This window comes from Rhinolophus hipposideros, assembly GCF_964194185.1.
Source record: "Rhinolophus hipposideros genome assembly, chromosome: 18".
NCBI classification, from domain to species: Eukaryota; Metazoa; Chordata; class Mammalia; order Chiroptera; family Rhinolophidae; genus Rhinolophus; species Rhinolophus hipposideros.
In genome coordinates, this window is record NC_138064.1 from 57,873,294 (window position 1) to 57,898,189 (window position 24,896).

General features: G+C 37.6%; 1 protein-coding gene across 6 annotated transcripts in view; it reads left to right on the forward strand.

The window, feature by feature from the left end:
• Positions 1 to 20,353, forward strand: part of HECW1 (HECT, C2 and WW domain containing E3 ubiquitin protein ligase 1) — a 601,837-nt gene extending 581,484 nt beyond the window's left edge. For 4 of the 6 annotated variants that reach the window (XM_081079639.1, XM_081079636.1, XM_081079638.1 and 1 more), the window contains 6 exons: positions 856 to 954; positions 1,508 to 1,637; positions 5,431 to 5,577; positions 7,124 to 7,238; positions 9,291 to 9,489; positions 16,255 to 20,353. In XM_081079639.1, coding sequence (XP_080935765.1) covers positions 856 to 954; positions 1,508 to 1,637; positions 5,431 to 5,577; positions 7,124 to 7,238; positions 9,291 to 9,489; positions 16,255 to 16,366 — 802 coding nt within the window. In that variant the 3' untranslated portion in view covers positions 16,367 to 20,353. Of the gene's footprint in view, positions 1 to 855; positions 955 to 1,507; positions 1,638 to 1,997; positions 2,076 to 5,430; positions 5,578 to 7,123; positions 7,239 to 9,290; positions 9,490 to 16,254 lie in introns of those variants that run through there. The other 2 variants (XM_081079640.1, XM_081079641.1) reach the window with 2 other exon arrangements.
• The last annotated feature ends 4,543 nt before the right edge of the window (positions 20,354 to 24,896 follow it).

Consider the following 24,896-nt stretch of genomic DNA (forward strand, 5'->3'; position numbering starts at 1 on the left):
AGACCCCAATTATGGAGGTAGGTGCCAGAGATGGGCAAGGCTGACGTAGTGGAGAAAGCAGTGGGCTAGACCAGGTAGACAAGAAGCTGTTTAGGAACAGGGCAATGATGGCATCAAGATCCAGGAAGCCTCCACATTCAGCTAAGAAGGTTATCAGCAAAAATTCCAGGAAGCTATATGCCCCAACAAGGTTTTAAGTCAGTAAAGGCCCTTATATCTGGATGTGGCCAGGTCTACATGACAAATCCTTTCCAGCAGAGACCTTGTTCTTTGTATGTGGTTGGCCTGGCAATATTAATAGCAATATAGGCTCAGCTTACTGCTTACCACAATGTGATCCCATGTAAGTCTCCCCACTGACTGTGAGCCCTACTGCCATATGTGTTTCATACTAAAATCTTCCACTTCCAAGCATAGCATCAGGCACACATTAACCCTCTGGACCATTTGAATAGGTAAGAATGCACAATCCAGAAAACTTTCTATGTCCTTGGGTTCAAGTGCTCCTCAAGTTCCATATGGGCTCTTTATCTAGGGTTCCAAAATTCCCTTTCACCAATGCTTTTCTCCTCTTGGCTCCTTATGCTCTCAGGTCTGAGAAGAAGATCCTTACAAAACGACTCTATTCGGGTACTTTGGGGGAGAGAAGGGTTCCTTTAGTACATACCAAGCACATAGGCATTTTTGGTAAAGAATAAGGAGGAGACTGGGTGCCTCCCTTGTGTCATCAATTGGCAAATACCTCAGGTGACTTAAGATGAGTATTATAAAGAAACATATCAAATAGAAATAAAAATTAACATATTTAACAATGTAAATTTCTACCTGTCCTTCTCTGCCTTGTCTGTGTTCCAGGTTCAGGTTTAGTGGTCGTATCCTAGGCCTGGCTCTGATACATCAGTACCTTCTTGACGCCTTCTTCACAAGGCCCTTCTATAAGGCACTCCTGAGATTGTAAGTGTACTGTAAGCCACGATCCATCTGGCCCCACCTGCAGGTTAACAGGTGTTGGGCATCTCTAGTTACCTCTGGCTCTTTTGTCCCTGTTTTGACTAACTACTCCTATAGGTTTATGGTGGTTTACTTTTCTGAGTGCTTAAATATTACAATAAAAAGGCATTTGGAGATTTTATGTAAGCATAGGGGAAGACTGTTATAATATTATATAATGGTTATGAATTAGTTTATATAAACAATTATAGTAATATTACAAACATTTCATTAAACTACTAAGTAGAATTGATCTGTCTAAAGCTTAGTTGTTTTAAAATGATACTTTTCTCCAATTGTAATAGAGAGCTCATGAGTCAATAATTATTTCATGTTTATTATTGCAGATATTTTAATATTTTCTTTTTTAAAAGAATAAAAGATTAATCAATATATTCAAAAGTATCAAATTGTTAGAGTATGTCTGTATTGTTTTAGCCAGTAGCAGTATAACAACAGTTTGGAATGAGGTATGGGCAGCCATTTTTTTAACTTTTCTCCCTTTAAATGGACCCAGACCCTGTGATTTGAGTGACCTGGAATATTTGGATGAGGAATTCCACCAGAGCTTGCAATGGATGAAGGACAACAACATCACAGATATCTTAGACCTTACTTTCACCGTTAACGAAGAGGTTTTTGGACAGGTTTGTGAGACATGGGGCTTGGAAAAAAGATTTTGCTTTCTTATTATGGAAAATTAACATAACAAAATTTACCATTTTAACAACTTTTAAGTATATAGTTTAGTATTGTTGTGCAACCAATCTCCAGAATTTTTTTCATCTTGCAAACTGAAATTATACCCATTAAATAATAACTCCCTCTTCCCAGCCCCTTTCAATCACCATTCTACTGTCTCTTTCTATGAATTTGGCTATACTATGTACCTCATATAAGTGGAATCATACAGTATTTTTGTTTATGTGACTAGTTCATTTAACTTGGCATAATGTCCTCCAGGTTCAGGCATGTTATACCATGTGACAGTATTTTCTTCTTTTTAGGGTTGAATAATATTCCACTGTATGTATATACAACATTTTGTTTATATACTCCTCTGTTGATGGACACTTGGGTTGCTTCTACCTTTGGCTACTGTGAATAATGCTGCTATGAACACAGGTGTACAGATATCTATTTGAGTTCCTGTTTTCAATTCTTTTGGATATATACCCAGAAGTGAGCTTGCTGGATCATATAGTAATGGGATTTTGTTTTTAAACTAGAAAACAAGAAATCTCATTGAAACTATAATTCTTTGAACACCACTTCCTTTAATAAGGCTGCCCATATGATCTTCCTTCTTTTTCTTGTTATGACATGGATCTACTTTACAGTGATTTTTTTTCAATTACAGTTAACATTGAATATTATTTTATATTAGTTTAAGGTGTATACTTAGTGATTAGACATTTATATAACTTACGAAGTGATTCCTCAATTAGTCTAGTACCCACCTGGCACTATACGTAGTTATTACAATATTATTGACTATATTTCCTATGCTGTACTTTACATCCCCATGACTATTTTGTAATTACCAATTTGTAGCTTTTGATCCCTTCCATTTTCTTACCCAACCCCCAACATCCCTCCCCTCTGGCAACCATAAGTTTGTTCTCTGTATCTATGAGTCTGTTTCTGTCTTGTTTATTTTGTTTTTTAGATTCCAAATATGAGTGAGATTCTATGGTATTTGTCTTTCTTAGTCTGACTTATTTCGGTTAGCGTAATACTTTCTAGGTCCATCCCTATTATCACAAATAATAAGATTTCTATTAAGATTTTTTATGGCCCTGTAATAATTGATTGCATATATTACCACATCTTCTTTACCCAGTTGTCTATTAATGAACAATTAGGTTGTTTCCAAATTATGGCTATTGTAAATAGAGCTGCAGGGAACATAGGAGTACACATATCTTTTCCAATTAGTGTTTTGCATTTCTTCGGATAAATACCCACAAGTAGAATTGCTGGGTCATAAAGTAGTTCTATTTTTAACTTTTTAAGAAACCTCCAAATCATTTTCCATAGTGGCTGCATCAATGTGCAATTCCACCTACAGAGAACAAGTATTCCCTTTTCTCTACATCCTGACCAACACTTGTTGCTTATTGATTTACTGATAAAAGTCACTCTGACAGGCATGAGGTGATATCTCATTGTGGTTTTGATTTGCATTTCTCTGATGATTAATGATGTTGAGCATCTTTTCATATGTCTGTTGGCCATCTGTATGTCTTACTTGGAGAAATGTCTATTCAGGTCCTCTGCTTATTTTTTAATTGTATTACTTTATAGAGGTTTTTTGAAAATCAAGTGTGTTAATGGATCAGAAAGCATTTTTGTAAAGTGTGCAATACATATATTAATATAAAGTATTTCTATTATCTGTGCAACTACAAAAATACTTTCTTTTATAACTAGCATCTAGATATTTACTCCAAAATGCATATATTTCAATACTATTTAATAAGACAAAGCCTCCCATTTGTTTTTCACTAGCATTTATGTAATATTGAATCTTCTAGGTTAGTTTTATCAGTTTAACCATAGGCTGAGCAGATTTAACAATTAAGGTTTTGAGAACATCATTTACAAATGATCCCAAAAGCTTATGGTATGTGGGAATTTTTAATAGGGTTATTTTGAGAATTAAATTGAGATACTTTATAAGTACCTTGCACGAATGTGGACATATTTAATGAACATATTTAAATGTGCTTTCTATAGTTGTAAGAAAAAATAATTTTTTCTCAAATATGTAAGAGACTATTCTTCAGAGGTATGTTTATACAAAAGAAATGCAACAGAATACTGGTGTTCTCCAAGACCTGTCCAAGTATCTTGTTTGAGGTGTCGGTGCTGAGTGGTCTGCAAAGTTAAGTGGGTAACTCTTACCCATAGACTCAGCACACTGTCCGCATTCATGCAAGGTACTTATAAAGTATCTCTATTTAATTTTCAAAATAACCCTTGGGGACAGAGCCAGGAGTGCAGTTTCCAGGCTCTCAGCCTCACATGGAAAGGTGCTGGCTCAGGTAGTAAATGGCCATCAACTGTGATTGGATGGCCATCAGCTGTGGCTAGTTGGCTGTCAGCTGTAACCAGTGAGTCATTGGCCACTAATCTAACTGCCGTGGCTACGCTAGCAGAAAAATGGGGGCTAGCAAGAAGATGGTGACTGAGCTAGCAAGTGGCAGAGTGTGGATTGCAGATTGCAGAGAGGCGGATTGCAGCTAGCAAGTGAGATTGTTTGGCAGAGCCAAGTGGATGGTGGGTTGTGGATAGTGTGGCTTCTGCTTCCTGTGTCTCCAACCCAGCCACCAGCAAGACTATAGTGGTATGACTTCCCTATCTATGGCTCCGTGGGTGTTCCGTTTTGGCCTCACCATGTCCTGTGTTCTTATGTGGGGAGCGGGAGCTGAAACCCCACATGCCACTTGGCATGACACAACTAGTATGTTATACTTGGCCAATATTTTATATTTAGCACTAATCACCTAAGTGATGAGAGAAGAAGTAACAATCATACGTCTATGGAAGAAAAACTAACCATACTTCTGTGGACTTTTTTGTTTAGGTACCGTGAATGCTAAATATATATATATATTTACTGTGATATATATATCACAAATATATATATATATATATATATATATATATATATATTCATAGTATTATATACTGTGAGTATATATATACAGTATATATATACTGTGAAGCCTCATTTGTCGTATATAGCATTGGATGCTGAAGTGAACTCCTTAAGTGAATTTAAGATAATTGAAGCTTACCATCTTCAAACACCAACACTTTTTGATAAAAATGTGTAATATGTTATCTGTCTTCTTGCCTTTGAAAAGATAGAGCATAGATCATAACTTTTCTTGATGACTCAAACTTGTTCTAACAAACATGCATCACCATAGTAAGTGACAATGTCATTCTCTGTTTCCTTTCTCAAGGTTAAACTCTCATTCTTCCGTCACTATTTTACCTCACTATAAAAATCACCTCCCCCCCCCCTGCTATTTTGCTGCCAATGATCTGCTGCGGATGAGGAAACTGGTGGCTGTTACGAATTTGCTGTAATTGAGATTTGGGGAATCAAGTATGCGACTGTAGTATAGGGACATTCAGCTCCATTTAGGGACCACCAGGGATATTTTTTTTTTATTTCCGTTATGCCTCTTCAGTTAAGCTAATGTTTCCTCTTTATAAAACAAAGAGAAATGCAGCTCTTATAAGGTACCTAATATCTTCTTAGAACAAGCAGTATTTTTAGTAATTTTTGGAAAAGGAAAATGACCAAGGAGGTAATAATGCTGAACACATGTGAAGAGAAAATTTGTATATAGTTCAACCTCCTAAAATCTCACTGTGAGATAAGCTGAATTGACAAGCATCACAGTCTTTCTCTTTTCCTACAAGGTAACGGAAAGAGAGTTAAAATCCGGAGGAGCCAATACCCAGGTGACAGAGAAGAACAAGAAGGAGTACATCGAGAGGATGGTGAAGTGGCGGGTGGAACGTGGTGTGGTACAGCAGACAGAGGCCCTGGTGCGGGGTTTCTATGAGGTGAGGCTCAGGCCTGGCTGAGGAAGTCACGCTGTGGGCCAGGGCCTTCATCACTAGACACAGCTTGTGAGGAAAAGGGAGAGGAAGAGCCGAGGCAGGCAAATGGCTCAGCTCTACTCACCAGCATGCAAAGAGGACCTACATGAGGTAGATGAATGAGCAATTGGAGTTCTCTGAAAAACCCAACTCTTGTGGTAGGTGAAAAATTCTCTCACAAAACTGGTATTGGTATGGTCCTGGTGTCCAGATGTGAAAAAATACAGCATCTCCTGTCAAGATATGTACATGTTGCATTTCCTTTCACTCAATGACATAAAAATAAAGGAACTGAAGGCATTAGAGGCCATTGTCCTCACTTGCTAGATTTTTATTTTGTTGTGCCACTTTGTACCACATAATCCATGCTGAGGTGGTAAATCAAGAGGACAATGACAGCTGCTAGCCTTCCTGTGCACCCAAAATTGGCATCCTTAAACTTCCAGTTTAGACACAAGAGGCAGTAAATGTTTTTTAAGGGCTTGGGTCTGCTTTCCTGCCATAACAGAGCGCAGCATGGATCACTGACTCACCTACCACTGGTTTGATTAAAGGAGGTGCCCAAATTGAAATGGATGTGCAATTGTGCCTGATACATTTGGCAACTAGACAGAAAGCCAGAGCGCAGAACCCTATCAGAGCAGGTCCTCCCAGATTTTTGAAGAAGGGAGAAAGGAAAGAAAAATGCAATCATTTTAATATATAATGCCCATTCCTAGGAAATAAGTTTTAGTTTGATGTGAAAGAGAGGATAACTTTTTTGTTTCGGTTTGTTCTTTTGTTTTTTATTATTAGTTTCAGATGTAGAAAACAATGTACTAGTTAGACATTTATATCCCTCACAAAGTGATAACCCCCTCCCCCTGTCTACTACCCGTCTGACATCGCATACAGCCGTTACATTTCCACTGTCTCTATTCCTTATGCTGTACTGCACTTCTTGTGACTATATATATATATAATTATAGTTGACAATTATTATTATTCAGCTTCCACTTCAGGTGTGTAGCTCAGTGATCAGGCATCTACATCATCCCTGAAGTGGTCTCCCTAATGAGACAAGTGTCCATTAGATACCCTACAAAATCTTTATAACATTATTGATTATATTCCCCAAACTGTCTTTAGTAACCCTGTGGCAAAATAAGTGAAATGGTAATACTAATAGCTATTGAGTCATTTCAAAGTGATTTTTGTCTTTAAAATGCAATGTTACTTGGAAATTTAAATGTGACTACAGAAAGTCGAGTCAGATTTATTCATAACATAATTCTGAGGAGGAGTATCAGACGTAGTGAAAAACATGGGACTTTTTTGAGTTCCTGGCTCATGAATGGGTTGTGTTTCAAAATGTGTAAGTCACGATTTTGAACTTAAACATGATAGCATATTGGGGGGAAAAAGTTGTAAATGATGGTTAGTTGCACAGCTTAAGCCACAGAAGTAATAATAATGAATATAACTTTCAATGCCGTTGGACCTGTATGTGGAAGCCTAATCCGTGTTTCAGGTTATAGATTCTAGGCTTGTCTCCGTGTTCGATGCCAGGGAGCTGGAACTGGTGATAGCTGGCACGGCAGAAATCGACCTAAATGACTGGCGAAATAACACCGAGTACCGGGGAGGTGAGCTGGCAGGGCTTATGATGATACAACCATCACAGATCCAATTCGCTTTGTTAAAAAAATTTATTAAGGTGAAATTGACATAACAAAATCCACCATTTTAAAGTGAGCAAGGCAATGGCATTTAGTACATTCACAATGTTGTGCAACCACTACTTCTAGCTAGTTCCAAAACATTTTCGTCATCCCAAAAGTAAACCCTGTATCATTGAGCAGTTGTTCCCTATTCTGTCCTCCCCCTACCCCGGCAACCATCAATGTGCATTTTGTCTCTATGGATTTACCTATTCTGGATATTTCATGTAAATAGAGTCATACAATATGAGGTCTTTTGTGTCTGGTTTCCCTCACTTAGCACACTGTTTCAAGGTTTGTCCATGTTGTATACTCGTTCAGTACTTGATTTCTCTTTATGGCTAAATAATATTTTATTTTATATATATTCCATATATATTTATAATATAAACATAAAATTGAAGACTACAAAAACTTGCCTTTTCTTGAAAACATGTGTAGATTCTTGTATAGTATGCTTTCCTCCAGCTTCCAACCTGAACTTTCCTTCAGCTGACAGTAAACCCTGATGGTAGTCTCTGGCCTAATTTGGTCGAGTTGCATCAGGGCAGGGAACACCGCTATCCATGGGCCAGTGCCTGAGCGGATTGCATACTGGCAGGGAATTGTGTCCCACTTCCTAAGAATCAGATTCCTCTTCACCTCAGTCCTTGTTTCCTTCAACAGTTCTACCATCTCTCCAAAACCAGTTTCTAACCCCTTCTAACTATACACCTTCTCACTGCCATACTAGTCTTCCTAAAACATTATTTTCATCAGGCCACTTTCCTACCCACAAAACAAGCTACTTATTACTTATAGAAGAGGTCTTTGACAGTTTTTTAGCCTCAAAACCCTTTTCTTCATGTAAAATATTACAGAGAAACCCCAATCAATACAATAGAGAGAGAGAAAGGGGTCCACCATCTCAGCCTCCCTCATCTCCCTAATACACTCAGCCACAAGAAGCCCCTATGGAACCTCTAGGTCCTTCTTGGCCTGGTAGAAAAACCACTGACCTAAGGTATCAAGTCAAAATGTCCCCGCCTGGCTGTTAAGGCCCTCTAAGACCCCCTCTAAGACTGAAAGTTTCCTTTCAGTCTTCACCAGATCTCTCTCTATGCTTGTTAGCTTGCTATTCCCGGCATATTTCTTCCTCATTCTTGGTATTTTTTATTTCGCCTGCCAAGAAACGTTCTCCTCCTCCCCTATATTCACACAAACACTTTGCATACTTAACTCACACCTTACTTCTTTTTAATGAAGCTTTCTACCCCAGCCTATCTTTGAATGTCCCTTGTATTTGTAGTCAGCAGCAAATCATTTACCTTAAGTAAATGACCCAAGCTTGGTCTCCCAACTGTACTGTGAGAGAGGTCCAATACTTCTTCATGGGCCCAATTTGTCTCAGCTCAGAGCTAGCCTGAGAGCTGCTGTTCCAAGGGCACCAATGGCTTCTGGAGCCTCCAGCATTTTCCCTTCAACTCCTTGCCCTTTACTTCCAGCCTTTTGTAAGTCCTAGACTCTTTCACAGTTTATAGTTACAAATCGCTAACACATCAGAAAAAAGCAATACGATAAAATATTGTATTCACAGAGGATTTTATCTCTTAAGGATCCCAGAGTTTTCTACCAAGCCTAGCCTCTATTTGTCTACATTTATATGAAGCTGGAAATGACTAGTGAAGTCCTAATTATTTAAATAGAGAGCAAACATCTCTGAGGACATTCCTTAGAATATATAATCTTTTAATAAAATGGCTATTTTCTAAATCTGTTTTTATTTTAAAGTTGACCTGGTTACACAAATTGTTTTGGACCTACCTAAAGGTCATCATTAGAGAAACCAGCAGATAAAAAGCAGCTGTTCAGTTCTTGTTATACCTGATGTGTGTCTCATCTCTCTCTCTCACCTCTCCTCCTCTCTTTCTCCACGTCTTCTCTCTTCTTCCCTCTTTCTTTACATCCTCTCTTTCTCCTTCCTTTTGCTCTATGCAGGTTATCATGATGGCCATCTTGTGATCCGCTGGTTCTGGGCTGCAGTGGAGCGCTTCAATAATGAGCAGAGATTAAGATTACTTCAGTTCGTCACAGGAACCTCAAGTGTGCCATATGAAGGCTTTGCAGCCCTTAGAGGAAGTAATGGGCTTCGGCATTTCTGCATAGAGAAATGGGGGAAAATTACATCTCTCCCCAGGTATGGAGCTCTTGCCAACCTTTAGGAAACTTGCTGAAGAGGACAAAGTATACTTTTTTTTTAATCTGAGCTTGGGTGATCATCCTTTGGCATAGAATTTTTTCCTTCCACTCAAAGTACAGTTGTATGAGTGATTAGTGAAACGTGCAGGTGAGAAGTCTTTGGGAAGTAAATTTAGGCCATATTTTAGTGATTTTTTTTATGATTGATGGCATTTGGGCTATAGTATCATGGTCCATGTGTCCGTCGTGGGAAAGTTTCCAATTGGTGTGCAGCCCAATCTAATTTTAAAAGTAATGTCTACCTGTTTCATGGGGTGGGGAGGGGGAGAAGAGGCTGGCAGCCCAAAGTAACCCTTACCAGTTCTGTATCTGTATTTCTACAGCATATCACATGATATTCCATAGGATAGTCATTCATGTACATGTTGCATTTTTCATACTATGCTATAAAACCTGTGAGGGTGAAACTGCATGTATCTCAAATCTTTAGAGTGACTTCTATATAGTAAGCTTTTAAGAAACAATTGTGAAATAAATGTAAATGGGAGGCCTTAGAAATCTAGGCCATTTAACAGAATAAATTCCTTTTAACATGAGTTTTAATCCCAAAACTTCATGGGTCCTTTCTATGCCACTTTGGGTATCATATTCCTGATCAGTGAAATAAGGAACACTAAAGAAATACTTCTGTATAGGTACTATCATAATAAATACTGCTCAACAAACAGAAGGAAAGATTGATCCATATTATTTCTTTCTACCATGATATTTTCTAATCATAAAAAAAGATTCATGTTAAATTCAGCTCTATTTTTACCTGGCCTCCCAGATACCTTTGTTGTGGAAGGATTTACTGAACTATGATTTTATAGCTTTTTCAGACATGACATTCTTAGAATGTCCTGAACACAATTCTTCTAATGTCTCTGGCATTAGGATGCCCAGGCCTAAAGCCTTGGCACAATTTTCTGCCCGGGCTTTACACACTTAGTTCAGCAGACACTCAGGGCTTATTTGTATGGTTCTGCTGATGGCTGAACCTACTGAATTAAGTCTGGCAAAATAATAATAATAATAATAATAATAATAATGATAAAAAAGTCAAGCTTTCCATTTGTCTAGTGAGAGATTTGGAGCATGAGGTAATTTAGAAACATTCTGCTCTTATTTCAGAGAAATAAGTTTTGTCAATAGCTTACCCTCATTGTGTACACCTTGAGGAGAAGCTGACATACAACAAGGTACCAGCTCAGAGGGGCTCACAGTCTAGGGAGGAACATAGCCTGATAGTGCACCTCTAGCTCTACCTTGTGTTATAATGAATTACTAAGAAGGGAAGGTAAAAGCAAGTAGATCAGAGATCTAATCTGATTGACAGGAGAAGATGCCACAAACAAGCTTGCATTTAGGTGAGTACTCAGGGGCAAGGAATGGGTGGAGGGAAGGTCCGGGCTGAAGCAGCAGCATGAGCAAGGCCTGGGATGGGAGTTGGCCAGCATTTATTCAGGAAGGAACACCAGGCCCACATGGAGGATAAGATGTCTGAAGTGATACTGCAGTTGAGAGAGATGGTTTGGTGGGCCACAGAGAAAAGCTGAGGAGTCTCTGTATTCTTTAGGAAATAGAAGTCATTTGGGGTCACAGATTGAGCCTAATTACATATTTGCTCTGGGAAGCTTTGAAATATACATTAATATATTAACCCAAACTGAGAGCCTATAAAGTGTACATTGGACTTATGAGCAGGCTCTTCATATCTGGGCCAAGGCACCTCTAAAAAGGCTGCTGCTCTGCAACCCCAGAGAGGGTTTCCGGGGAAGGCAGGGACTTTGCCCTAGGCCAGGAAGGCTGCAAGAAGCAAGTGCTTAGATGGCTCTAAGAAAATAGTGAAATTGACCCTCTGAACAGTAATTCCTGACTAGTCTTTGTTGTACCTTTTCTGAAGATCCAAGAAACTAAAACGTGTCACCTATGTGTAGAGCGAAAGAAATAACCTCTTACCTCCAAGAACAATAGTTTGGGAAGACCTGGCATGACCACAGAGCAGGTGGCCACATGCAGGTGGTTAGAAACCCTGAGGCTGGTGGAAACTGCAATGAATCAGGGAAGGGAAGGGCCCAAAGTCTCGTAAGAGTGCCAAGCAGACATGAGGTGACCCAGGGCTTCCAAGAGACAGTGACCCCCAATGCTTATTGCCCATACTCAAAGGAGTGGTGGTCTGGAGCTGCCTTCTCCTCGGATCTTCCTTCTACAGAAAAGAAACTGTCTTCCCAGATGAGAATGCCAAATAGTGTCAAAGAAAAACCCGGGTCATAGCCCAGACTAAATAAAACCTTCATGTCAATCCAAGTTTTTGCCTTCTAAAAACTGTGGGAGGGTTAGGAAAAGGGACACTGATAGCAGGGTTTTTAAGATATAATTTTACAGTACCTGGTGAAGAAACTTCATAAACCTCTATAGCGGTATTTAAGAGAGGTGGGGTGAGGTCACTGGGATTGAGGTCAGGCAGGTGGCAGCCCTGGGCAATGAACAGGTCATCCGTGTGGACTCAGATACTACACAGTCTGGTGGGAAGACCTGGAATGGAAAGTCTGGAAGCCAGAGATTTTAATGTACCAGACATTTTACTAAATGTAATTAGATAGAAGTTCAGAAGGTACAAGAGGTATGTATCTAGATAACTGATTTTCAAACTTTTTAAACCAGAGCCCACAGAAAGAAGCTCGTGTGCGTGTGTGTGTGTTTGTGTGAATGTATCTGAAACACAAGTTCTTCAAAACAACACTTTATCCTGATTATCTGCAGGTGATTCACTCTGTTTTTTATTCTGTCCAATTTCATTAAAATAAAATGCTAGACAAAACCAATAGCTTAGGGGGAAATGATATAAATGGTATGAGATTCAAAGGAACAAAATTTTTGATCAAAGATTGAAAAGTAATGATCTATAATTGTCAGTGGGAGTGAGAAGAGTGCTCATCCACAACAGAGAATCTGTTAGGGTGAGCAATGGCCATCTCCACTCATGAGGACTGAGAAGGGATATTAGGACTAGGAGGCCATGTTCAGACAGAGTTTAAGGAGGTGGAAGAATTTCTTTACTATGGAAAAAGGGTTAGAGGAGAAAGGGATGGAGGAAAGAGTAGCACAGAAACTAGTCAGAATAGACAGTCACAATTACATCACAATTATGTCACAATTACACACAACTGCCTTTGCCTGTTTCCAAACTATAAAGCGAAATCCTTAGTAGGACACCAGTTAAGCACAACAGCAGTAGTGTGGTCTTATGTTACTGTCCTTCTTTTAACTTCTATAGGAAAAGAACCCACTCGTGACAACACTGACCAGTGTTTCTGGTGTTTATATTAAAATACACATTCCTTCTCAAAAAAGAAAATTATTCTGTCTCTGTGGAGACAGAATAAAGGTGAGGAGAAAAGCTTAGGGTTCCTTAGGAACATTTGGAGTAGGAACGAGTGATAACAGAACTATGAGTCATGAGCAGGTTAACTGGTCTAAAAGTTACAAACAGAATTCTAACATGAACATGCTTCCCCACAAATGTAAACTGAGCCTAAGCCAGGGTGGAGATGGAGATTTGGTTAAGTTAGTAGTTAGCTTTATCTATAACAATGGTTCTCAAAGGGTGTGGGGGAGACGATTTTCCCCCAAGGAGACATGTGTCAATGTCTGGAGACATTTTTGGTCGTGCGGGAGGAATACTACTGGCATCTAGTGCATAGAGGATGTTGCTAAACCTCTATAATGCATAGAACTTGCCCTCACAACAAAGAATTATCAAGTTCAAAATGTCAATAGTGCTGATGTAAGACACGCTGCTCTGTAGGCTGTAAGACTACAAAGGAAATATGAGGGAGACACTGGGAGTTTGGGAAAGAAATTGACAGTCATTGAGACATTGTAGAGAAGCCAAGGGGAGAGAGATGTTCAAAAGGAAGAGCAGTCAAATGCTTTTAAAGAGCTCAAGGAGGTGGGAGTAGAGAATGGCCCTATGTATTTGGGGATCGAGAGGTTTTTTGAAAAACAGTAGAGTCAATAGTGATGAGAATAAGTACCCATCTAGAGAATGAGGCAGTAGTTGGGCAGTGGCAGATTATATGAAGGGGAGACCCATCTTACATAACTGGCCTCACAACTGACTGAAGAGCCAGCAGCAGACAGTATTGATGGTGGCCTTTTTTGTTACTTGCTTTTAACCAACCTTCAAGTAGTCTCTACTGGGGAGGAGCAAGACAGTCTTTGGCACTGTATTGGTTAACATTTTAATCAATAACTTGGAAAAAATCAAGGAGACAGGGAGATCAACTATGTAGATGACACAAATTAGAAGGGTGATTAATATATGATTGGCAGAATCCAAATTCAAAATTATCCCAAAATCCTGGAACCCTAGATTAACACCAGAGTAAAATTTGACCTGGCATAATGGAAAAGACTTATGAGGAGTTCCAAAATAGCAAATGGGAGATGAGGGTGATTCATTTGTCCGTAGTCATGTGAAAAAGACTTAGGGTCTTAAGTCCCCACAAGGGTAATGCAATTTCTAAAATCATTATTGCAACTGTGTTTGCATCATTAAGAGAATCTTATGTTTAAATGATGATTCAAAGTTTATAAAAAGCATTGTGTGTGTTCTATCATCACTGCTCTCACAAAAAACCCCATTGCACAAGTGAGAAAACTGAGGGTTTTGAGAAAAAGAATGACATTACCAAGGTTATAAAGCTCTTAAGTAGCTAGACTGTGATCAGAATAGAGGTCTTCCAACCTCTGGTTCCATGCTTTCTCCACCACCCATCCCACCTGAGAACACTGGATTCAGTGCACAGGGAATGAGGTAAGCAGACACTCTATGCTGTCAGAACCATACCTGGAGGGTGGTGAGCCCTTAGGGATGCTGAATCAAATTGTAATTTGATTGTGTTCATCTATTCTAGTGTACAAACTAGAGTTTATTTAAGGGAATTAACCAAGGCTGTAGATAAATGCAATAAAAGCAACTCTTGAAGATACTCTGCATGTTCAGACTAGGTCTTGAAGAGGTGTCATTTGCTACTGCTTTCAGTTTATACCCAGAAATTATCTTTTACAGAATTAATGTATTTTGTAAATATGGGATTTTTGACCTGTGATATTTCCACTCATGAGTGCCAGTTATAATGACAGAGGGGGAAAAAAACAAGAAGATGATGTCTGCTTATATCTTGCTCCTGGCTAATTCAGCCAGTTCCAAAAGCACGCTTGGGATGTTTCTGTCCCACTTAACTTGGTTAGCCATAGCCCAGAGTATGTCCTACTTTCAATCTTTCTAAATATAGAGAAGGACCACTGTAACTGTCGTCCTTTACTGAGAACTCTTCCACTTTTTCTCAAACAAATAAGTTCAGGTAAAATATTTTATTTTATTTTGAAGTCAACATAGGCATATTGGAATCTCAGATAATACTCTGATATCTTTGCTAATCTCGGTCTATTTTTATGTTTCTTCTAGTTAAATCCTTAAGGCCTAAGGCCATATACTCTACTAACCTGTGCCTACCGTTGGAGCTTGGGGTAGGGGTAGGGCATGGGATGTAGTTGTCGAAGGACAATGAGGGAGCTGTTACCAACAGGAGGAATGGATGCTGGGAGGCAAAAACAACTGCATCCTCTCCAGATTCTTCCTGTGCAGGAAAACCACCTTTCCTCTCCCCTCTTCCCACCTTCCCCATCTCACAAACAATCTCCCTCATGCCCTGAGCACTGGATCAGCCTGACCTGGGACTGTGTAAACAAAGTTATAGACAATACACAATTTCCCTGGGGATCTTATAATTTTAAAGAGTTTAATATCCCAAATAAAATTCTAATGAAATGAGAAGGTTATTTTTTGGTTAGGATTTTGTTTAGTTTTATTTAAATGTAGTTTGTTCAGTGAAATTTTTTGGAATTATTTTATTATTGTTTTATGTTATTTTGTTTTATTTTATCTTATAGTCCCCACTTTCTGTGTTGGTTGGCTTCTCAAACCACCATTTCAACCCACCACCCCTTCATGGGAGGAAAAAGTGTTAAATTAACCTTCAGCAGCACCCATCCAATTTTCTCCCCACTTTGGTACAGGATGTGACATCAACCAAGAATTCTAAAATAAAATAAAGAACCCCTGACAGGGAGCAACTAGTTGGGCTGATTTGAAGCTCTACAAGAGGATTCTATGTGTCTTGGGCCTCTGAGCCCTGCACAGGTGACACAGGGTCTGGTCCTGGTCCATGTGTCAGCATATGGCAGGGAAAGCCATTCCTTGTTTGGCCAGATGCTGACATGCATGAGTCTGCAGGATGAAGCACATGGCAAGTAAAGCAGAAACCAGGGCAGGTGCATGGGGATGTTTGAGGCACCCAGGGAGGACTATCCCATAAGCTCAACTGTTCTTGAAAATACAGCATATCTCCTTCAGGTTAGGGCTGTCAAACTGGGGCCTGTAGAGGAGCTAGACTGTGTCCAGGGTACTCCTGACTCAATAAAGCATTGTATTTCACACTTCCAGGGCACCTGTTGGCACTTCTAAGTCGATGTACATGGTTCACTGAAGGCTGTTATAGTTCTTAGTTTGTAATGTGTTATGGTGATCCTAAATCGTAGTTCTACTCACTTTCAATTTACTTTTGATTCACAGCTTCAGAATAATCATACATACATCCAAACCAGTTGTATCATTGAAACAAACAGCTTCACCAGTCTTTTCTCCCACACTCAGGGCACATACGTGCTTCAATCGATTGGATCTGCCACCTTATCCCTCGTACTCCATGTTGTATGAAAAGCTGTTAACAGCAGTAGAAGAAACCAGCACCTTTGGACTTGAATAAAGAAATGGAAACTCACCTGACATTTTTCTGGGCAGTGATGTCACCCTTTCTGGGATAATCGCCTTTCCCTCTTTCCCTCAATCAATTCTTCTTTGATTTTAGTATTCCATGATTTTTATTTTCAAACCAAATCAGGATTGACAAAAGCTGTGCATGAAGAACTGCCTTCTTCTAAGATCTAACCTTCAGGCATATCTCCTCTATTTTCAATGAACTGCTGGCCTGTATGCAATATTAAGAAACAGCTGTCTCAAGGTCTGTGTATATATCTCCACGTACCTCCATTACTAACAATGAAATATGAATGCAAGTTATGCTATACTTGACCAAATGGTAATAAATGTTTACTTCCATTTATATAATTTAAGAAAAAATTTGAGCATTAAGCATTCCAAGCTTTTATATGCCCATGTCTTCTGAGCAGAGCCACATTTTTTTAAATCATTTCTAACAACCAACTCCAGAACTAGGAATTCATCACCCTTTTCTTTCCCTCCCACTTTACTTTTCCCTGTGCACGTTATCCATGCCAAAATAGCAGTGGAAAACCAAAAATTTTTATACATTCAACTCATGATTCACATGTGGCGTGAGTCCCATCAGCTGGAACTAGCCTAGACATACGGTGCAAATATTACACTTTCCAAGAAATAATAACAGCAAGACAAACACCTGCTGATTTAATGCAGTACATCCCAAATAGTTGTGAGGATTGTGGCTCAACTTGAGCTTAGAGAAGTCTAGGAGGGACATGCTCCTCATGAATACTTACCACACTAGAAGCACAAACTTGTGCACAAGGATATCTCATTATGTAATATAAATGATGAGGCTTCTATTCCCACTGTATTGTGTAGAATGTGATAAAGCAAACAAGAAGAATGGAGGAAGGACATAGATTGGTTTGAATACCTGAATTCTGTACTGTTTTGTTCTGTTTTGTCTAATCTAGCTACAGTTCTCCCACACAAAGGGGGGAAAAATGTACAATCTCATGACTTCTGTTAAAGCTAGGTAATTATTTGCATGGCAAACAAATTTTTATTTTAACTTTTATATTGTTTTTTTCATGCTGTTTTATTTTTTTCTTAATTATGCTGTTCAAATTCCTTCACATCTGATTGTCTACAGGAACCACACTGAAAAAGCTGCAGATAGTGATGGTGCTTGTTAGGGGTCAAGGGCAATACAGTACTTCTCCTTTGTTCACTACGGTCCTCCCAGAGCAGACACCTAATATCTCAAAGTAATGTGGATTTGTGTCAAAATAGACATCCAGTTTCTTTTAGCATTCAGTAAAGGGGTACCCCAGAAAACAGTGTTTTTAGAAAAATATTTGCAGGCTCCAAAGACATTCTAACTTCTCAATTACATTTGGAATAAATGCAAGCATAATGGTCATTTGCTATTTTTCTAAACTTATTATCCATGTTGTCTGAAATATGTCATAAATGAAAGTGTTTTTCTTCACTGGGAAAAGAAGAGCTAAAGGGGCCCTATTGTTGAAATGTCACATTGTTTTTAATATAGAAACAGGAAGAAATGTGAGAAATGTAAGACAAAGTTAATTTCATATGAAGTCATGTCTTGTGCTCATTATGTCAATCTGTGTCTGGACAGTGCATTAATTATGTTCCCTGCACTCCAAAATGAAACATTCTTTTAGTAAGAATTATATGCAATGCCTAACACCCCTGTTGCTATGTATTTATTGTCAATCAGGGAATATACATATATGTATATATATATATATATATATATATATGAACTTTAGCCTTCAATTATTGTCTAAAAAGAATATTTACCAAGATAAAATGGAATGTGTACATTATATAATATAGAATTTGAGCGATCTGTAAAATTCAGTACACATTTTAACATCTGAAAAATTATGATTCCAATGGAGCCATTACTATTTATTTATAAAATCAGAGCATAAGGATTATGCAAATCATTTCACCATTCTAACTCTTTAAACACATGAAAGTATAAAATTACTGCTGAAATTCTCTTTTAATACATGACCATATATTCTTTAACAGTAAGTATATTTTTGTGCAAGCCAATAAGCTGGACCATCTAGTATAGGAGGCATCTTTCACTTTTAGAATTTGGTGAGATTTTACATATATATGAATTAATGAATATATACATATATATTCATTAATTCAAACACTCAACTCATTTTTTTAGTACTTATTTGTTAGGCATTGGCAAGGGACACGTTCAAATGACGAAACCTGCTCCTGGGGAGCTTTATAATTTACACAAATGTCTAATTAATCTACTTACTAGATTAATTAATGTTTATTCTACCCATATTCAGAAGAAAAAAGGTATCCTAGAAATTATATATAGATGGATAACTTAGTCATAAATGGTTTTTCAACTAATTTTTTCTTACCTGCCCTCACCCCCAATGCCATGACTCTGGATGTATCCCACCAAGCAAGCATTACAGGAACAGTATTTCATAAAAGCATAAAATTCCAAAAAAGGAAACTCTAGTGTCAGAGTCAGCTACACAATGGAAAGCTTCCTTACCAGGGTCCCAGGTTCCATTGTAACCTTCCACAGAATCCTTAAAACAAAGAGGAGTACAGACAGTTATAAAAAGATCGTTTTTATTTTTCTATGTCCCTAAAGATATTTCTTTAGTTTATATTCCCTCACATATAAGGCTGACTTTTAAATTATATATAATTTTTATTATATAATAAAACAGCTATAGGAGTAAATTATGCTATTAACTTTGGGAGGTATAAACCACCCAAATCATATAATTCAATCAGCAAGGCAGATCTATTTATTACCACTTGTTTTTGTTTTTTTTAATTTAAAGTATGAGTTTTCTCCATGGAGGCATATTATAAAATCAATCACTTATAAACAACAATACCCTAAAACAAGATCTTTTAAAGCTGGTTTTATAAAGAGTGTATTAATCTTAATTGAGGGGGAAAAATAACAATAAATAAGAGAAAACTTATGTTACAATTTGAAAACTGCCTTTGAAATGTTATAAAGTATTAAAATAAGAATTTCATGAACATCACATCTTATTCTATCATATGAAGATGATAGTCCTAAAAGTACAAATTACGTATGTTCAGGAGAAGTATTCTAAATCTGCTGAGTTCTTTGTAACTTTCTGTGTATATAAGTTGACAGTGGTTGTGAAAAAATTTTAACCACCACTATTGTAGCACAATTTCTTGGATGAAAAAAATTAAGACAGATATATGATTTTGGGGTAGGCTTTAAATATGTAAAATCTAAGTATTTTCTCTTTTAATACATGATTATATGTCCTTTAACAGTAAGTATATTTTTGTATAAGCCAATGAGTTGGACTTTCCAGGACAGTTAAACTGTTAAATCTATGGCATTGTCAGTCCATGTGTCAAACCATGTGTCTAAAATTTAGGTTCAGAAATTTTTTCAATTGCCACAAATGCTTTCCCAGTCAAGATAAAACACTTTCAAATGAAAATAGTTAGAACTTTACATAACAAATGTGGTGCTTTATTATTATTATTATTATTATTATTACTATTATTATTATTATTATTGTTGTTACTATTACTGTTATGTACTTAAGTGTTCATTTAAACTACTGCTGCAATTCTATATTATAAAAATCTAGGATGGATGTTTCAGCCATCATAAGGTCAAAAGAGAAAGTGGTATTTTCCTGTTAGTGACATGTAGTCCCTTTGTTCCAGTAGAAAAAAATGTGCCCAGAGGTAGTAGATACAGTAAATATCATTCCATTAGCCTACTTCTTGCAGTTTCCAATTTATCAAAGGAAATACCTAAAACAATTTTGTTGAAAGTCTTTGCTCTAGTCAATAGCAGGAGAAGTCTACATTATTAGGCTGATTTTGCTTACATAAACAAGAGACATGTCACGCGATACTCAGGCCCAGCTTTCTCTTCCCTCATAACACCTCCAAGGAATGTCAATAAACTCACTTTGGTATGGCATTGTTGTGTGCTCCTTATTGCAAACAGAAGTCTAACATAATGCATAACAATTTGTGCTTACTGGATATAAGGAATAAAACAACACACAAGGTTACCACCTGCTATGATAAACAACCCATGGAAAAATTATTTATCAAATAAGCATAGTATGTGCTCAAAAATCCATAAATAAAGGAACAGCTTTTTAAACATTTCCTTGTGTATGCCTGTCAGAACTGCACATAAAGCACATGGGCTTCATTTGGTGAGTGTCCTTTATGTTAAATCAGGCATACATGGGCTTATTGGATTCAGACCTGTTGAGATGCTTTTACAAAAGCTTCAAGCCACAGCCTAACACCCTGTGTGAGCCTAGGACATGGGTTAGCAGTAGGTAAAAATATTGTGTCCAACAGCACATATGATAACTCCCAATATTGCAATGGTATTACCTCTGGCCTTCTCTTGATCCTATCCACAAGTTTTTTCTAAATAATAAAATTTAGAGGCTTGGAAGGAGGTAATATTAGAGAAAAAGTGGGGGTAAAATTGAGAAGAAAAACCTGAGAAGTCTTAATATTGCATTTTTATACACATGCTGGGTTTACTTTAGTTTCATTCTAACTGAAAATAACTTTCTTGAGGTACAAGTTAAAAATTAGCCTAAACCATAATTTGCAGAAAGGAGTAGATGACATTATTTTGTGTTTTAATCTGAGAATTATTCTGAAATCAAGATTAGATTTCAGTTCTCCTGATATTTTTGGCCATACTTTTCCAATACACTGTGCTGACAATTCATTAATTATATACTGTTAAAAAAATGACACATGTAGCCTATATTCAAGATGTGGTTGAAGTATGTTTAAAAATAGTTCACTGAAGGATACATGAAGGGAGTTATGGCAGATCAGTCTAAACTTTATCAGTGCAGGAATCATCACATTTATAGCTGGGAAGAGACACTTAAATGCGGTGACTAGTTTATCCTGGAGATTAGGAATCTGAGACCACGAGAGCTGTTTGCTCAAGGCCACTAAGCTTTAACTTGGGTGCTAAAAGTATGCCCTGTCACAAAATATCCCCTGGGGTCCTGGGCTCCTGAGCCTGGCATAACCATTAGGAAATTTTTCAAGAGGGCAGAAAAGATGGAAGCCACGATGGACCTGGTATATCACAGGATGCCATGAATCCATATCCAATGGACTACTTACTACCATGGCTCGTCTGTATGAGTTTGCTGGGGCTGCTGTAACAAAGGACCACAAACTAGGTGGCTTAAACAAGGCTCGAAGTCCAAGATCTAATTGCTATAATAATAATCATGGTAGAAATTAAAATGTTGCTTATGAATTACTATTATTTAAAATAGTGTAATATAGTAAATTAATAATTAATATTATGGTATCTGTTTAACTAATGGGTTAATGAAAATGACTGTGACCACAATAAATTTCTTAACTACTTAAAAAAGCAAAAAACAATGTTTTCCATGTATCACCCTGTGAAATAGCTACTTTTCTTTCCCCTTTTATAGCTGACAAAAATTAAAACAGAGAAGTTAATTAACTTGCCCAAAGTGAGTGGTATAGCCAAGATTTGAACAAGGAGCCTGGCTCCAGGGCCCAAGTACTCAACCACCATTCAACCATTCTAAATGCTTATTACATTCTGGGTCTTATGCTAGGCTCTGGGGGCAATGATAGTCTTTGTTATCAGGGAGTTCATGGTGTAGCAATATAATAACGCATTTTTCTCCTTCATTTGAGATTTGACCTCTGTTTTGAATATGAGTGTCCCCACTAATACCTGCCCCCTGCCCTGGCTCCTGAGTACATCATAGTATCATTATAAAATAGTAAATTAGCAAGATGCTAGAGGGAAAGGAAACGGGAGCCATTGGCTTCACTGGAGATGAAAGATGGACAAGAATGTGTTCATGTAGAAACAGTAGTTGAGCCTGTATAAAATTGGGAAAATAAGTTAGATTTATCAGCATGAAGAAAACATTTTATTCTTTCTGAGATAGTAAACAAAGAAAAAAGTAGAAGACCAAATCAGCCTAGGTACCTTCATATCTTTAAGACCTGTGAGAAAACGAAGGATGGTTCAACTTCTCTGACTTAATCAGCAACCAAGAGAGAACAATAAGCCTCCTTAAAATTTCTTACCAAGGAATAAACCACTGGGGTAGTCACGTATATCTTCTACAGTTCCAACACTAAAGTTCAATGATTATAAAAAATAGTTACTTTTCTTTCCACATCTTGATTCACTTCAAGGAGTTTGAAAGCAGTTTGTTTCCAGACCCTATTCCCAGACTCCCTGATGCCAAAGGGCACAAAAACCCAACCTTATCTTTTCTATACATTCCTTCCAAAGCAGTTTGTTTCCAGACCCTATTCCCAGACTCCCTGATGCCAAAGGGCACAAAAACCCAACCTTATCTTTTCTATACATTCCTTCCATTTGATGTAAAACTGTTAATCACTGAAATGTATGTACCCTAATTGAAGCTTCTCATGTACCAGATGTACTTTTCACTCACTTCTCTGTCTATATAAGTTACCCAGCTTTTCCATATTTGGAGCACTCTTTCAAGGCTTCTTGTTCTACTCTTGGGCTATATATATAGTCTTCAGCAAGGCCCAAATAAAGCTCTTTGTAAAATTTTCAGAGATTTGGGTTCTTTGCATTGACATCTTGGAGAGCACAGCTACAAAGATATTTTTTTTAATTAGAATTTATTGGGGTGACAATGGTCAACAAAACTACATAAATTTCAAATGTACAGTTCTACAATACATCATCTATATATTGCATTATATGTTCATCACCCAGAGTCAGTTCTCCTTCCATGACCATACATTTGACCCCCTTTACCCTCATCTACCATCACCCCTCTACCGTTACCGTTTAGTAACTACTAAACTGTTGTCTGTGTCCATGAGTTTTTGTTCCTTTATTTGTTTATCTTGTTCCTTTGTTGCCTTCAGTTTTATGTCCCACATAGGAGTGGAGTCATATGGTTGTTGACTTTTTCTGTCTGACTTATTTCACTTAGCATAATAATCTCAAGATCCATCCATGTTGTCTCAAATTGTAGTATTTCATCTTTTCTTATGGTAGAGTAGTATTCCATTGTGTATACGTATCACATCTTCTTTATCCAATCATCTATCAAAGGATACTTTGGTTGTTTCCATGTCTTGGAACTGTAAATAATGCTGCAATGAACATCGGAGTACATATATCTTTATGAATAAATGTTTCCAGATTTTTGGGGTAGATACCCAGGAGAGAGATTGCTGGGTCATATGGTAATTCTATTATTAATTTTTTTAAGAACCTCCACACTGCCTTCCATAGCGGCTGCACCAATTTCATTCCCACCAACAGTGTACGAGGGTTCCTCTTTCTCCACAGTCTTTCTAACACTTATTATTATTTGTCTTGTTGATAGCCATCCTAACAGGTGTGAGGTGATATTTCATTATGGTTTTGATTTGTATTTCCCTAATAGCTAGTGAAGTTGAGCATTTTTTCATATATCTGTTGGCCGTTTATATGAGGTCTGATAATTAAGCTCACAAACTTGTTTCAACGATGTTGTTAACCATTTTTTGATATTAGAAGGATTATTCATTATGAATTTGTACCAACTGGACAAACAGTTAACCAAGTTTATTGTTTCGAAGTACTGAAAATGCTGCGTGAAAAAATTAGATGAAAACAACCTGAACCAAGAACCAATTTGTGGTTCTTGTATCACGACAATGCACCAGCTCACACGGCACTGTCTGAAAAAAATTTTAGCCAGTAGACAAATAACTGTATTGGAACACGCTCCCTACTCACCTGATCTGGCCCACATGACTTTTTTTTACCCGAAGATAAAGGAAATATTGAAAGGAAGACATTTTGATGACATTCAGGGTATCAAGGGTAATACAACGACCGCTCTGATAGCCATTCCAGAAATTGCTTTGAACGTCGGACTAGGCACTGGCATTAGTGCATAGCTTCCCAAGGGGAGTACTTCAAAGGTTACCATAGAGATACTCAGCAGTGAGGTACATAGCACTTTTTCTAGGATGAGTTTGTGAACTTAATTGTCTGATCTCATATATCTTCTGGCGGGAAGTTTCTGTTCATGTCCTCTGCCCATTTTTTAATTGGATTGTTTGTCTTTTTGTTGTTGAGTTGCATGAGTTCCTTATATATTTTGGATACTAGACCCTTATCAGAAGCTTTGTTTGCAAATATCTTCTCCCATTCGACTGGTTGCCTCTTTGTTTTGTCAGTGGTTATTTTTGCTGTGCAGAAACCTTTTAGTTTGATATAGTCCCATTTATTTATTTTAGCTTTTACTTCCTTGACTTTGAGGTCAAATTCATAAAATCCTCTGAGAACCCAAGGTCCATAAGTTTAAAACCCATGCTTTATTTTATGCAATTTATTTTTTTAGGTTTTATGCTTAGGTCTTTGATCCTTTTTGAGTTAATTTTGGTATGTTGAGGTAGATAGCAGTCTAGTTTCATTCATTTGCATGTAGATTTCCAAT